A 15,869-nucleotide genomic window follows, 5' to 3' on the forward strand; every position below is an offset into this window, starting at 1 on the left:
TTTTTAGAACGATATACCAGCATAGTACTAACTGATTACCTGTTTTGGCTCTTGTTGAGTAGGTGGCATGTGGCAAACTCTTATCAGGTTTCTAAATTTATAAACAACTTAAATGATCAGATGTCTGTGTAATTAATTTACACTGACCCTCTTTCGTGTCATGTAAATCGCTTTCTATCCGTATTTTCATCTTTAAATGCATGGGATTGTTGCCAGTGGTGCCCATTGTTTGACACCAGATTTACTTCTGCTGGTTTTGGATCCAGTCCAATCTGATCTGCCAGGCTTATTAAAGAAACAGAAGGAGGAAATCAGGTTCCCAGATGTTTAGTTTTTTCCTCCTTAAAGGAAAATCCCAGTCACACTATAGAAGCTGAATTAAGAGTCCTCTTCATCTCCATCTCAGCTTTGAAGATAAAGTTGTATTGTTCCAACTTTTTAAACCACGCAGCAGCTCTGAATAGCAGTGGTGGAAAGGTCAGTAGTCAAATAAACTTTGATGACATGCGAGCTAAGACCCCCACCTCCTTATCCTCTAACCCCTTTAACCCACAAACTGACCCCCATGGTGACCCCCGAGTCCCCCCTTCCTTGTGGCAGTGGAGCAGATTGAGTCGTGAATAGCGAGAGTTTGCGAAAAGACAAAAATCTCGTGAAGTGAGCTGCTGCTCATCGTAAAATCCTCTGACATGTTTGCTTGGTGCTCTGTGAGATTATCTCACCCCTTCGTGGGTGACTAACGAATGGTGCTTGGCTTTGAGCCAATCACAGCACCAAGTGGAACTAGCTGATGGTTTATGTTCAGATTTTATAGCAGCACCTTCATTCACAGATCATTCACAACTTTTTCTTCTTCAAGGAAATATTTGATGATATTTCCCCAAATTCACGAAACTATAGATGATATAGTGAGCTTTGATTTGTGTATTACGATCACTTCTTGCAGTCCAACACAGTTTAATTCCAACTACGGGTTAAGAGACTCAGTGAAGAGTCAGAAGTCAAAGAACTGTATTGTTTGACTGATGCATTTCGGCGTACAGCCCTGTCAGGGTCATCGATGGAGGTCCATAAGTTACAGTGTGTTGGCTGCACAGTGCGTTTGTGCATTTGCCCCCCTCAGAATAATTTTTTCCATATAATTATAAATGTACTGTCCAACCAAAATGCTGGCAAAGCTTTAAGGTGCTGAAAAAACATCTTCAGAAATTAAGAGTCCAGAGTTTTTTGAATGGGTTATCTTTCAAATAATATCTTATATGTCGATTTGTGCTGATTTTAAAGTGAAATTTCTGCTTGGAGGTGGAAACTTCATAAAAAAAGAGGTTGATATTAACAGAACCATAACAGAACTTGGTTATGTTGGTCGATGTAAAGAGGTTAACTTGTTAGACATGTATTAAAACTACTTTAAAAGATTTATTTAATATAGCTGCTGTTCCATTTTGAGGTCTTGGCCTAAAAAGGCTCTCTTTGGGTATTTTTCAGGAACCTCTAAGTACTCTTAAGTGCTTCCAGAGTGTTTGTGGAGTGTCCTTTTCCTGGCCTAAATGAACACTTTCTTTCGAGTGTGCTCAACTTGGTCGGCTCTAACACCTCTTTTTGTCTCCTCTTGCTTTTGCAGCTCTCGACCATGGAGACTTCACCACAGAGAGCCACAGATAAAAAAGACAAAATGGACGGTAGCGGATTCACCGACCTCCCAAAGAAACCCTCACCCTCAGAGACCAGAGGTAAGGCACTTCTTAAAACTTTCTCCTTAAACCAGTGACTGAATTTGAGTTTGGAGCCCAGCATCAGGCCTCGCCACGCTGTGAACCGAGGTCTCCCAAGTGTTCAGCCAGGGGGCAAAGAGGGGAGCAAACCAAGTGATGAAATATACATTTCAAAGACAAGGCGCCAACTAGGGAGCTGATGCTCGTGGCTCTCCTTAGATACTAGCAGCAGTCAGAGGTGACTTACAGTAGATGTCTGATAGGAATCCTAAGTAGACAATGCTCAGATGAGCATCATTAATGGGCATCAAGGCCCAGTGTCTACAGTCAAGGAGTGTGGCACCATTTGTAAACGCTGATGAGTGGATAACAAGAGAGGTGGTGGTGGTGGGGAGGGGGTGTTGGGGCAGGTGAATGTTTGTGTTGTTGAACTAAATGAAGAGTAGCACCGATGCTGTCTCACAAGGGAGGGACAGACAGAAAGAGAGAACCCATGTTTTAAAGATGTCAGCGAACGTGTGATGAAAGCTTGGCATAATGAGGCTCAAAGACCTTGTTCTTACCTCCAGAGTATAAAGGCAAAAAAAAAAAGTGGAGCTGACGACACGGAGCTTCAGAGATCGACAAAGATGCAAGCCGATGGGCTGGCTTTGAAATGCAAATTAAACGTGTGATTTAGTGACATTTTTACTCATTCATGAAGGACTTGGTGGCCTGCCATTATAAAGAAACACTCATTAACTGGTAAAGAGGCGACAAAGCTGGCAACGCGGCCCAAAAGTCAGCACCTCGCGAAATCACAAAGGATTTTCTAGTTAGTACAACTTGTATTTTGTCAAGTTTTATTGGATATTATAACTCAGTGTGTTGTTTGAATAGAGACGTAGAGGAAATGGAGTTGGTTTCCTATCATTTTCCAACAGTTAATCTTTAATAATTCAATGAATTAAGTGTTTAACCTGCCTGTGCCTTACCTTTCACAGTGTTTTTGCAACTATATGGACTTGATAAAGCCCATTCAGAAAATGGGCTTTATTTGTACTCATGTGATTATCAGGAATAATTTGATGAAATTAATAATAATGATTAGTTAAACCAGTTTAAACCACAAATCCGAGGTCAAACTGAAAGCCTTGGTCACGCCAACCTTATTGCAGTGAATGTGGGTTAAACTACAAACTAGAACTAAGCACAAAACCTTTTGTGCAAGTTTTTTCTATCAGGAAACTCAACAGTAAGTTAATTGTTGTGTTTGTATTGTATTACTTATTTCGTACGTCTTATATTTTAACACAACACAACCTAAAACTGGATGGGGTCAAGAGGTAGAGGAGGTTGTCCGGTAATCGTATTTTGAAGGATGGTGGTTCGATCCCCAACTTCTCTGTGCGTGTTAAAGTATCTTTGGGCAAAATACTGAACCTCGAGTTGCTCCTGTCTGAGTGACTATTAGGTCCTGAGTGACATCCGGAAAATATTTACTGAGCTCATAATTAATGTGAGAAGTAGGCTCACGTTCCTATAGACGTCTAATAATGAGACTTCTGTTTGCAGTCACATCCTGTTGGATGAAAGCAGAATCACTGCACTTCACTTTTGTCTTATAATATAATGTGGATCTGCTAATAACTCATAAACCACAGTCTATGCTCAGCCTGTATTAATGTGTACAGGTCCCTGCAGGAAGACTGGATATGAGCAAAGATGAGTGAGTTAGGATGAGGTGATAGCTGGACATTTTTACTAGCCAGATTGTTTTTTTTTTGTTGTTTTTTTTTTTTTTTTGGGGGGGGGGGGTCCCATTAATGCATAAAATCAATCAATATTTTCATTTTAATTATATTTATATAAAATTATTCAGCCTTGTTACAGTTCCACTTTGCTAACTTTCTTTTAGAGCTTAAAGTAACTGAGATTTGCAGAGACGTTCAATTATTACCTCAAATCTTGGTTTCACTGGCCATAGAAACGTGAGCCATTTTACCCAGACTGTATAAAACAGATTGAATGAGTTAGTATAGCTACAGGTTTAGATATGAAATTGGAAATCATCTTTTGGCTTTTCGAATTGGGGGGTCTCTACTCTCACCTCCACACTCCTGCCTTTCCTTCTCTCTCACTATCTCCTAACATGCCTCTCCCCTCTCCTCTTCCTCTGTCTTCGACCGACAGTAGTACAGTTTCCAACCTCCAACAGCAGCAGAGGCAGTTATTAACTGAATCAGCTTATACTGGCGTTCAACTTCATCTTATAAGACAAGCCATTTTATCTCATGAATCTTTAGGGTCCAACTCCCTAAAAACCTGCTTTCTTCTGACTGGCTGACTACAGAAGTAAAAATAACAATGGTTACTTTTAGATACATGTATCTGCTTTTCTGAAGCTTCAGTGATGTTTAATCCAACGTTGTATTAATGACAGAAAATAAGGAAAAGAAGAAGATGAAATTGTGTGAGTACCTTCAGCTGAGCCACATTTAAACTACATGAACCACCTGCTGAGGTATTTTCATGATGAATGTCTCGTGAAGTGACATGAGAGGCAGAAAGAGATGCATGTTTTAAAGATGTCAGTGAACGTGTGATGAAAGCTCTCGATAATGAGGTTAAAAGACCTTGTTCTTACCGCCAGTGTATAAAAGGGATGAAAAAAAAAAGGCCTGGTGGAGCAGCTCTGACGTGGATGCAGAGTGGGCCGCGTTTGAAATGTAAATACAGCCAGTGATTTGGTGACATTTCTTCTCTTTATTAATGGAGAACTTGGTGGCCTGCCACAATGATGAAGAAATACAGCTTTAATTGTTCATATGAGACTACATGTTGGGTTCAAGTGAATGGCGCTCCATTTCTGGACGTGGACTTCTTTAATATTTTAATAAAACCACACACTTTCTTCTTATGGCCAACACTTGGACACACATTTTTACACACTGGGTATACCCTTAGCCTATTCTTTCAACATGTAGGGTAGGCATCTGGGCACTTAAGGAAACGTACTCTCGGACTTTCACCCAGGAGACTGGGGATCGTACTGCATGTCAGACCCAGAAACTGAAAGTAAAAACATGAACATAGCCACTGTGACATTACTGCTTTTTTTAAGCATATTTGATGAAAGACTGCAGTTCTCAGCGAGTTCCCAGCTAACAGTACCTAGCTTAGTTGGCAGTTCATTATCCCATAAATAAAACTACAATGATAATCTATAATTCCAATATGTCCAGATTTTAACTGTGGACTGTGAGTATAAAAACAGGACATTTCTGATACATGGCGATTCATCTAAAGTGAAAAAAACAACAACTAGGAGCTTTTACCAACCACACAAATCACCACTTCAAGCCCGACCAATTAAACAGCCATCAGTCGTAAGAGGAAAGGTGAATAGTTGCGGCACCAGAAACCTCTTTACAATTGCTAGCGCGGATGCTGTGCCAGCCTGTAGTTTGCAAACCTAACAAGTGGAACATTTTGTGTTCCACTTTTCGGTTTCATTACAACTCAGAGACCAGTTGGCAAGTGTTTCTAGACAAGTTGACATCTTCTGTGCAAACTATAGCAACCGTAGCAATCTACTACCGACAGAAGCAAATAGTGCCGCACCGTATCCCTCTTTGGAATCAATTTCAGTATGTGACTGCTAGCAACCTGTCACCAACCAATTCAGGAAAAAAACATTTTTCCCTCATGACCAGTGGTTGCCAGATAGTTGCGAATTGATCTCTAGGCCTGTGTGACTGAGGTCATTATTATTTTGTTGACATTTACAACAAAAACGACATCACATCTACTGGTACAAGCTCCAATTTGATTTTAGTCACCTCCAGCATTTTGCTGTTGCCACAAAAGCACCATAAGAATAGAATAGAATAGAATAGAATAGAATAGAATAGAATCGAGTAGACTTGCTCATTATTGTCATTGTAAATGTACAACAGAATGGTAACTGCAAGTATAAATGGATGTGGCTGTGTGATGACATCAACACTGGTGCTCAAAGCAATGGGGTCTTAAGAAAGCTGTAAAACTCAAGATACTTCATTGTTAATGAGAAAAGCCAAATTTATGTCCTATTTCTTTGCATTTTTAATTTTTTAGAGCCACCCACTGGGCCAGATTGTATTTGGCCCAGTGGGTATTTGACATCCCTGCTCTAAAATGTCTTTTGATTATTATTATTTTTTGTTCAAAGATCTGTCAGATTAAAGTCTTAAATAGAGAAAATCGACTTTGAGTCTTCGAGAAAGATTACTGGTACAGCTGCAGTTTGCTGCAGAAAAATGAAAGAGAAGCTCCATTTTTCATCCAGAATAAGCCCGCTTTGCATGAACTCCTCTGACCCTCAACACAGCTTTAGCTGAACTTTAATAAGCCTGCACTATTGTATATTTATATGTAGCCATTTTTAATCTTCTTCCTACCTAAAATAAAACGTCTCTCCATAACTCTTCCTCCCTATCAGCCTCGTGTTTTAATCTTAAATAAACAAGAAGCTTCGATTCTCCAGCCCGCTGCCCGTCTCCACCAATCAGATATCCAGCCTTGGTGCTAAAAACCACAACCGTCTGCCACTGCGTCGGGACAGAGCAATTACTTATCGTGGTAATATGCATTATTATTCCTGTTGCCAGCTCCTGATAAGTCAATATGCAGCATGAGAGGGAGGCAGATGAGCCGAGGTCCTTGAACCTGAGAGCGTATTTCCAAACAAAGCTGGGAAAAGTGGAGGATATACGGCTGCTGTTCGGCGTCTTTTATTGGCAGCGTATGCTTTACTGCTGTCTGCAGCATTCCTGTCACCTAAGTCATGCCCACCTCTGAGCCTCGGCTCCATAACAGCCCGCCCTGCTTTATATTCCCGTCCCGCGTTATTTATTTAGAACAATTTCCTCTCTATCAAAGGACATGGCTAATGCCGAGTTTTAATATGTTATTTACACATAAAAACAAGCTATTTACAGCCGCGTACGGGTGCAGAAGGGAGGAAAATGAATGGGCCCCCGCGCTCCCTCTCCGATCTGTTATATCACAGTTTAACAATCTGGATTGCTAATAGAACCATTTATCATGGAGCGGTCATTTATTTTACGTGAGCGGCCCGGGTCCCGTTCCCAGAGGCCTATGGAAATGGGGTGCGCATATAATGAAGCTCAAGTGAGAGTCACTTTGTTTAAAAAGTGGGGACGCCACGCTCCGAGTCAATTAGGATGGACCCAGGTGCTCCAGACGCTCCTATCTGCTCCGTTTGATGATCCGCCCTACCCCCTCGCCTTCCCCTTCAGGAGATTTGTTTTTTTTAGAGTGAAACATAAAATAAAACTCTGGCATGGCGGCTTCTGGACCAAAGTTTGCTGTCATTTACCAACACTCGGCCCCAGCAGCGGGGTTTTAAATAATTTTAAAAAATCTGAACTCCCCTCTCCTCGCCTGGCCGAGCCCGAGGCTCTGCTGCCCAGTTAATAGATTCAAATGAGTGCTTGTATTTCCTTTGACAGCACGCATCTGTCTGCTCATACAGGCCGGGCCACGGCACGCAGATTTACGCCAACTCTGGGACCTCTATGATTTCAGGCCCATTCTCATAACTGGAGGTATTTAGAGGGGGAAATATTACTAAGAAATGTGCGAAAATGACAAAGAAGCCACCAAGCTTTTATTGATGTATGTGTCAGTTTGTAGACGCGGGCCTCGGAGGATTAAAGTCACCCCGGATTAGGAGTAAAATCCCCCCCGCCTGTTTATATACATATATGTTCAGAGACATTTTATGAAGGCTGAGCTGAAATGTGATTTTGTTAAATTTAGAGTTATTGCCTTTTTTCAGGTAGTCGAGGAAACACATTAAAGGCACACTTGATCCATAAAGGCTCCCATACTACCTGAAAGTCATCCAGTCTGGCCAGTTTGTGAATATAAACTGGAAAACCTCCATTAGGATCAAAGGAGCCAAGCAGTGCCTACCTTGTTAACTACATTAATAACACTCCATTTAAAATTAAAAGGAGTTTTATGCGTAATACATAACATACACTTCTGTGCATTGTTTTTAACACCTTTATGCCTTTAGGGTATTCAAAAACTGTTAGCAATACTAGCTAAAAATAGCTTAGAATGCAGACTACTAATCACTAACGCCACCAAACAACTGTCTCCAAGCATGATAAGACTCCACATAAGAGCAAAAATACTAATGCTGATGTGGCTCCATAGCAAATTTGGGTAGATTGCAGCCTAGCTAGCTGCTGCAATCGGTTCAGATTTTTAGGTAAAATTTCTAGCTAAAATTAGCTCGCTTCCTTAACGAGTCTAAACCAATTTAAATCAAACTTTGCATGAAACAGATATAAAGTTAACCAAATGCAATTCTAAAAAAATTAGTTTTTAGTTGTTTTTTACAAGACACTACTGAGTCCACAGATCTTAAGCTTAGACGCAGAGAGTTCCACAGTCTGGGGGCCACGGTGGCAAAAGCTCAGTCTCCCTTAGTTCTCAGCCTGATATGCCGTAGGCCCTGATCACATGACCTCAGCGACCTGCGAGGGACATAGGGCTGTTGAAGTTCAAAAATGTAAGCTGGTGCTTGTCCATGAAGAGCTCTAAAAGGCAAAACCAGAATCTTAAAATGGACTCTGAATTCAATGGGGAGCCAGTGCAGCCGTATTAGCAACGGTGTCACATGTCAGTACTTAGATTATTTGGTCAGAAGTCTTTCTGCCTTGCAGCCTTGCTGATGTTCCCCATTTGCATTTCTTTCTTGTGCCACAAAACGCACATGACCGCACGTAACCGCATGTAACCGTATGTAACCGTACGTCACCACGAAATACGTTATGAAGAATTTAAAAAGTAGGTACACAATGGCTTCCAAGAACATGCCCATAGGACAGGTTTTTCCTTGCAAACAAGAGTGGCCTACAGACCACTCAGTAGGGCTGTGCGATATGACCAAACTCTCATATCCCGATATAAGAATTTTATCGTCCCGATAACGATATAAATCACAAAAATGTAACATTTTCTGTAAATTATGTGAATCTCGGGCAGCTCGACTTGCGGGAAGTGTTTCCAGCTGCGCGTCATGTACCTGGAGTCGAGTGTTTTAACCGATGCATGAAACGATACATTTTTAGACATAAGTTGTGACGGCCGCCGATTTCTTTGTGAGTATTTATTACACGGCGTGCTGCGGGGGAAAAGCCTGTTCTAACATTTGAGTCTAAGGTTTATTTTTTAGCACCTGGCAGCTCTTTTTTAATTCTCATCCGTAAATAATCTGCTCTTCACGTGATTCTGTTTATTTTGAAAAGTCTCAACAGGATCTTGAGCTTTATTGTGAAAGGTTTATGTGGAACATAAACAAGCGGACATGCGATGGTGTTACCATCGTTGTTGCTAACCACAACGCATAAAAACAGGTGCATGTCCGTCCTTAGTGTGGTTATGTAAAATATAAGAGAAAGAGAGAACTTTAAGAAATTAATATAGCCACTACAGTGACCATCCAAACGATGAAAAAATATTGGCGTAAACAGTTTATTTTGCGACACCAAGAAACAAACGATAGCGTAAAATGAAACGATAGACGTTTTTATATCGTCATCCGATATATATCGTTATATCGAACAGCCCTACCAAAAAGAACCTCCTTGTGTTTGCTTTGGTCGCTAGCATACAGCTGCAACCGTTGTTTGAATGGAAGTAGCGGACAACTCTTGAGGAATGTGAGCCTGACATAATGTGAAAAACCTCGACATATGTATTTAAGTATTTAAGTATTTATTTATTTATTGTCATTGTCAAGAACAATGAAATTGCGTTTGGGGCTTCCATACAACCCAAAAAAAAGAAGAAAAAAATAATAAATACCCCTTAAAACCCAAGTGTACATATTTAACCCAGTGTGACTCCAATGCAATAAGACAATCCTTAGCAATAATGTTCGTAGAAATTCAGACAAAGACCTGAGAAACATGACAAAATACAACAATGCAATCCATTCAATATTATTGTACTGTGAGATATGATATCAGATATGATAGTTATCTATTTAAGAAAGAGGGGGGGGGGGGGGCAGGAGGGGGAAGAGAATAAAGATATGATGCACCAATGCAGACCAGTTCATTGCTATTAAGAAGTTGGATATGGTTATTGTCCGTGAGAGGGGGGCAGAGAGTTCAGGAGCCTCACAGCCTGTGGATACAGGCTGTTGGCCAGTCTGGATGTTCTGGCCTGTATAGACCTGTACCTTCTCCCTGAGGGCAGCAGATGGAAAAGGTGGCGCGCAGGGTGATGTTGGTCCCGCAGGATACTGTGCACCCTCCTCAGACAGCGAGTGGGGAAGATATTACTGATCTCTGGCAGACTTGTTCCAATAATTCTGCCAGCTTCTTTCACCACCCGCTGGAGTGCTTGCTGATCGGCCTTGGTGCAGCTGGGGAACCACACTAGAAATCCATACGTCAGAACGCTGCTGATGGCACAGTTGTAGAAGTTCAACATCAGAAATCTGGGAATGTGTGCGCTCCGCAGTCTCCTCAGGTAGTAGAGGCGCTGTTGGGCCTTCCGTACAACTGAGGTGATATGGTTGCCCCAGGACAGGTCCTCGGTCACAGTTACCCCCAAGAATTTAAAACTGCTCACCCTCTCCACCGCCTCACTGCCAATGAAGAGAGGCAGATGGTTGTTATGACCCCTCTTCCGGAAATCTACAATGATCTCCTTGGTCTTTTTGGTGTTTAAGACCAAGTTATTGTCGTGGCACCATGACTCTAGTTGTTGCACCTCTGTCCTATAGTTTGTCTCATCATTGTTGGATATAAGTCCGAGCACTGTAGTGTCATCTGCAAACTTAACAATGAGATTGGACGCGCAGGAGGAAATACAGTCATGGGTGAAGAGAGTGTATAGCAGAGGGCTCAGAACACACCCCTGAGGGGCACCGGTGTTGACCACAAGGGTGGAAGAGGTGTTCTTACCCACTCTGACACTCTGTCTACGGTTATGAGCTGTCATTGTACCGATACAGACAGTATTTATGCTCCTCGCAGTACAGTATTTGTAAATCTGCAGTTCCAGTGGCTGGACGTGCCATTGAGATGAGTTTTTCTGGATGCTATGCTCACCTAATTCAATCTTACCACTATGTCCTTTTAGTGGTGCTTCTTAGGATTTCAGTGATACCACATCATCCATCACTTCAAGCCACTTTTTCCTGCTTTGACTTCAAAGTTCATTCTTGGGAAATGCCGTTTTTCCTCCTGGTGTATTTAGAGTATTCTTCCAGGGCTGTTTCGATCTAACATCAGTCTCCTCTCCTGCTGTTTCCAGGGTCGGGATTGGTCAGTGAACCTGAGCATTTTTAAAGCAAGCGTGGGTATGAAATCCTTTTACATGCTCTGAGAAAAATGGAGGCCGCATATCCCGGTGGTTGTGTACTTATTTATTAGTTTATTCTTATCTGGCCCCGGAGCTGATCTGAAACCAGAGTTATTACACGTGAAAACCATGTGACCTTTAAATCCTTCACCGGCTGCAGATTTCTCTCTGTTCTCGCAGCATTCAGCGCTCGCCGCTTCCTCTCAGTCTGTGTCGCTAAACTAGGCCAGAGGAAGCTACTGGGTGCCGCTAATGATTTGATTAACTGGTTTCGGCGGCTCCTGACATACATCTTACAGAGAGTGAGTTTGTCATTCGGGAGGGAGATTGATGTGCCGCGGTCGGCGCCCACCGCCTCCCACCCCATCCGATCCCTCCCAGGTCTATCTGCTGAGCCCGGCTGGTCCTCCGGGAAGGAGCCTAAGTACTTAGCACCTCCTCGGCTTCCCCGGGGCAGGCTGGGTGTGTGTGTGTGTGTGTGGGGGGGGGGGGATGTTGAGGGGGCAGCACACCTAAATAGGCTGTAGCATTCCTGAGCACATATATTCTGGAAGCCTGTCAGGAAAAATGATCAGTTAACCAGTTTTTAGCTAGAAATGTATTTAAATTTGCTAAAAATGATAATTGTTTATTTGTTTTACATCGATGCAGGTGGTTATTTCTGGGTTTTTAGCCAAAATAAAGAAATGTTAAGATTTAAAACACCAAAATTGCTCTTTTTTTTTAAACAATACTAATGTGGGACTAGTTGCCACTTTTTCTTTGTCCTCACTAAAGTGGTGTGTTTTTTTAGGGATTTAAACTAATCCTCTGATTGGCCGTGACAGCAACCGGCCTCCTTTGAGATGCTTAACAAATACAAACATCTGCCTCGGGTGTCACAGAGTCAAACTGGAGTTGGGCAGAAACAATGGGATCACGCCGAGCTCCCTCCGTTAGATGAATGGCGACGTGGCTGGGCTGTGTAAATAGTATTTTAAGCGAGCCGGGGTTCGTGATAAGGACAGATCTCTTTATCGGGCCGGGTGGACAGTGAGTAATTGATGGTGGCTGGATGCGCGGGGCCCCGCCGCGGGCGAGCGAGCTGCACGGGGAGCGCTCAGGGGGTCAGGCCCGCTGGCAGAGAAAAATGTGACAGGGAAAAAAAACTCAGCGTCCACTTCCTACTCCAAAAGGACGGCCACTAATCTTCCTGAGAAGAAGAAGAAGAAGTAGGAGGAGAAGACGGCGAGGAGGAGGCAAAAGAAGAAGAAGAATAGGGGGCAGTTCTTTTCTCCTTCTCTGCCTCTGTCTAAATGAGGCCCAGCCCGGGGAGGCCAGAAAAAGAGCCCCCTGACATCAGATCTGGATTACTGCACAGATGAGCTGAGCTGACACTGAGCGCTCATGCTAAGCTCATTGTTAGTGTTTCATCATAAAGTGACCCTTAAAATCAAACTTATTTACAAAAACGTTCCTCTTTATCCATCCAGATCAGGGATGCCAAACATCTGGCACAGGGGCTACAACCAATGTAGTGTGAAGCGCTTTGGGGTCCTTAGGGACTAGAAAAGCGCTATACAAATGCAGGCCATTTACCATTACTCTCTGAAGGACCTGTGATCTAGGTTGTCGTCTAATAAGAAGAAGATGACTTGATCAAATCCCCCAGCTCCTCCTGTCCACATGTTGAAATATTCTTGGACACTATACTGAACCAGGAGTCGCCCCCGATGCATCCATCAGTGTGAATGTTAAAGGTGCTTGTGTGAATGAGGCTTGCAATAAAAAAGCAGTTACTCAAATAGATAAAAGAAACACACACACCATATAAGTACAATTTACTTTATCCTGTCACTGTAGGCATCATTGACATCAAAATAATGACCTGACGCAGCAGCGCTGGTTTGTGGGCTTTTAAAAAGGTCAAAAACAGCAAATGTCTTGTACAGATGTGAGCCACAGCAGAAAGCTGCCCAGATGTGGCTGCTACACCTAAAGTGTACTTTATACTTCCACATTGAATCTTTATGGAGAATGACCTGAAACGTAACAGAAGAACCAATGAAGAAGCTCCTTCTAGCAGGTAGATGGCCTTCTGATGTAACCCAAAGGGGAATTGTGTCTCTGACTGGAATTGAACCAGCAACCTTGCACTTGCCAAGTAAAAGTAGAAGAACCAGTAGCTGGGAATGCACATAAGGAAGTGTTGGAACTAAACAGACCAATCACAGTCATTGTGGGCAGATTACAGGTGTTTCTGGATCTTTGGGTCACAGCCGTGTCACTACACATCGTTTTCCAGAGCTTTATCTCAACTAATATGTCTATACCACAGCTTTAAAGCAACATGCTGTGACAGGGAATACAGAGAGATAAACATTAGACAAATTTTGGACAAATTTCAAGTTAAATTGAAACAAATGGAAGAGACAGTTCAATTAAAACTTGGTGTGTTACTAATAAGAATAAAAGCAACACTAGATCAAAAAGAAAATCCACAAGAAAAGATGAACAAATGACCAACACAACACCAAAGAATGTGTTTTAAGGAGCCAAGAGCCTCGAATGTACGGTTACCTGCTGGGCTGAGCTCAGATTAAGCCTGAATGTGTCTGCTCTGACACTCAGGAGTGTTTACTTATTGTGTTTACAGGAGTGTTCTGTACGGTATTTTTCACAGGATCAGCTGTGAAAAATTTCTAGAGTTTTCCCAGATTTGTGTCAAAAGACGTGCTTTTTAAGCCTCAAATCTGGCTCTGTGTCCCCTGAGCACAGCCCCTCAGTGCAGTACAGTTTCCAGTAATCACAGTGGCTCTCTGCATTTCCACATGTGAACCCGCTGCGTATACAATCATCGAGGCTAATGGGCTTCCTACACACACACACACACACACACACATTTCTGCGGCTCTTTGTAAACATTTAGCTTGATGACTTTCCAAGATGCCCTCGTACCATTTGATCTGAAGTTTCCCTCTGGGGACCGGCTGGTCTGAGGAGCCTCGAGATTAAACGAACTGAAGTAAAAGCAGAATTTTTTTTTTTTTTCAAATTTCATCTATTTATAGGCGGGTACAGATTGCTGGATAGAAAAAAAGAAATTCTACTTCCAGGCACTTATTTTTCCTTGTTAGTTGTTTTCAGACTTGCGAGCAGTCATTAAGGAAACTTGTAAAAATATGGCCTAGATTCACGGGATGAACGGCACCTCACATCTGCTGGGAATCTGGCAAGTCCATACCAAACTTTGGCACTTTTAATGCCTCATACCTCCTCTTTAGGCCATTTCCTGGCACCTTAAAGATGATCAAACATCTCCTGTCTAGTTTCCTTTTAACAGAGAAAACAGTAGATAAAGAGAAACCCAGATTAACACAACCAGAGCTGAGAAAGTGGCGTTTTGGGCTTGAGGATCAAAGTAACTGAGGCTCTCTCGGCCCTGAAAAATACAACCACAGGCTTCAGGCGACTTCTGGAGACTCTGAGGTTTTCCTTGCACTGGATCCAAAAACAACAGGCTGCATTCCTGCAGATTTACAACTGTGGGGAGTGAGCGCTTGGGAGCGATGTATGGATGTTTTAGAGGATTAAGCCAAAACTCCCCAACCACCACCACCGCCTCCTCCTCCTCTATGGTGTCCCTCCTTTCCCCATCTACTAGACTACAAATGAGCTCTCCGCCCCCTCTGAGAGGTGGCCTTAGAGGTTTGGGGGGCAGGTCCCAGGTTTGTCTGGGCTCAGCACACAGACACTTGCATGGGGACCAGCCGCTTTGTCACCATTCAGCTGAAAGAGCTATGACTAAATGTATGTGTCGCCTTCCGTGGTTGGAGTTTGGGAGGTGCAGAACTGTCAAAATTCTCACAGATAAGCCACGAAAATCAGTTTGGTTTGGACCACTGTTGTCATAAAAGATTTTTATGTATATCTGCAGTCAATATGATGCTGATTATAGCACGAAACTGCATGGAAAGAGCAGGAATGGTGGAGGAGGGTTGCAAAGTAGTCTGCACGAGCAGCAGTAGCACCTATAGGCTTACTGACTCATCATTGCCATAACTTTCAACACATGCAAAGTCTGTGCAATCAGGTGAATGCGAACAAATCTGAGTTGATTAAACTTCACAGAAACACATAAGCTGGGATCCTCCTGACATGAACACCAATATGAAACAGAGGAGGAGCGTATTGATGCACATATTGGAGAACAGTGAGATGACTTGATGGTAAATCCTGAAAATACTTGATTACAGCTATCAGCTGGACTCTTGTCATCCTGGTGGCTTCCAGTGTGACTGCATTAATACCCCATGCTAAGTATGAGAGCACCATTATTTTCTTCCTGTGCATTTATACTCTGACACAAACTGTAAATGCAGACTGCTAATCCAGCTATTAAACACAGCCTACCTCCACCATAGCTGCTCCTGTCATGTCTTTGGTGATTGATCCTGATGCTGAAAGAATTAATAAAACCTTCTTTTGATCAAAGCGGTCCTGACCAAGCTGATGTTGGTGGGTTTTAGACAAATTAGACTTTTTCCAAAAACAGAAACGCTGATTTTAATGAAAACATAAAGACACGAAATCATATATTTGTTCTCTGGTTCGCTGAATGCTACTTAAAAAAAATATTTAAATCAGCAAAAGTCTCTGCTACAGTATAGATAACCCAGTTTTTTCCCTGTGTGCCTCTAAGATCTTAAATCTTAGAGGCACACAGAAATATGTCATCATCTGAACTCTCCACTGTCTGTTTCTGAAAAATAAAAAATCAGTTCAAATGCCTCACACTTT

General features: G+C 42.4%; 1 protein-coding gene across 2 annotated transcripts in view; it reads left to right on the plus strand.

Moving 5' to 3' along the window:
- The window catches only part of LOC113016477 (zinc finger protein GLI2-like), a 94,165-nt gene that overhangs the window by 12,032 nt on the left and 66,264 nt on the right, over window positions 1–15,869 (plus strand). For both annotated transcript variants that reach the window (XM_026159321.1, XM_026159322.1), the window contains exon 2: window positions 1,625–1,733. In XM_026159321.1, the coding sequence (XP_026015106.1) occupies window positions 1,634–1,733 (100 nt within the window). In that variant the 5' untranslated portion in view covers window positions 1,625–1,633. The remainder of the gene's footprint in view (window positions 1–1,624; window positions 1,734–15,869) is intronic.

The sequence above is a fragment of the Astatotilapia calliptera genome, chromosome 23 (genome assembly GCF_900246225.1).
Source record: "Astatotilapia calliptera chromosome 23, fAstCal1.2, whole genome shotgun sequence".
Classification (NCBI taxonomy): Eukaryota; Metazoa; Chordata; class Actinopteri; order Cichliformes; family Cichlidae; genus Astatotilapia; species Astatotilapia calliptera.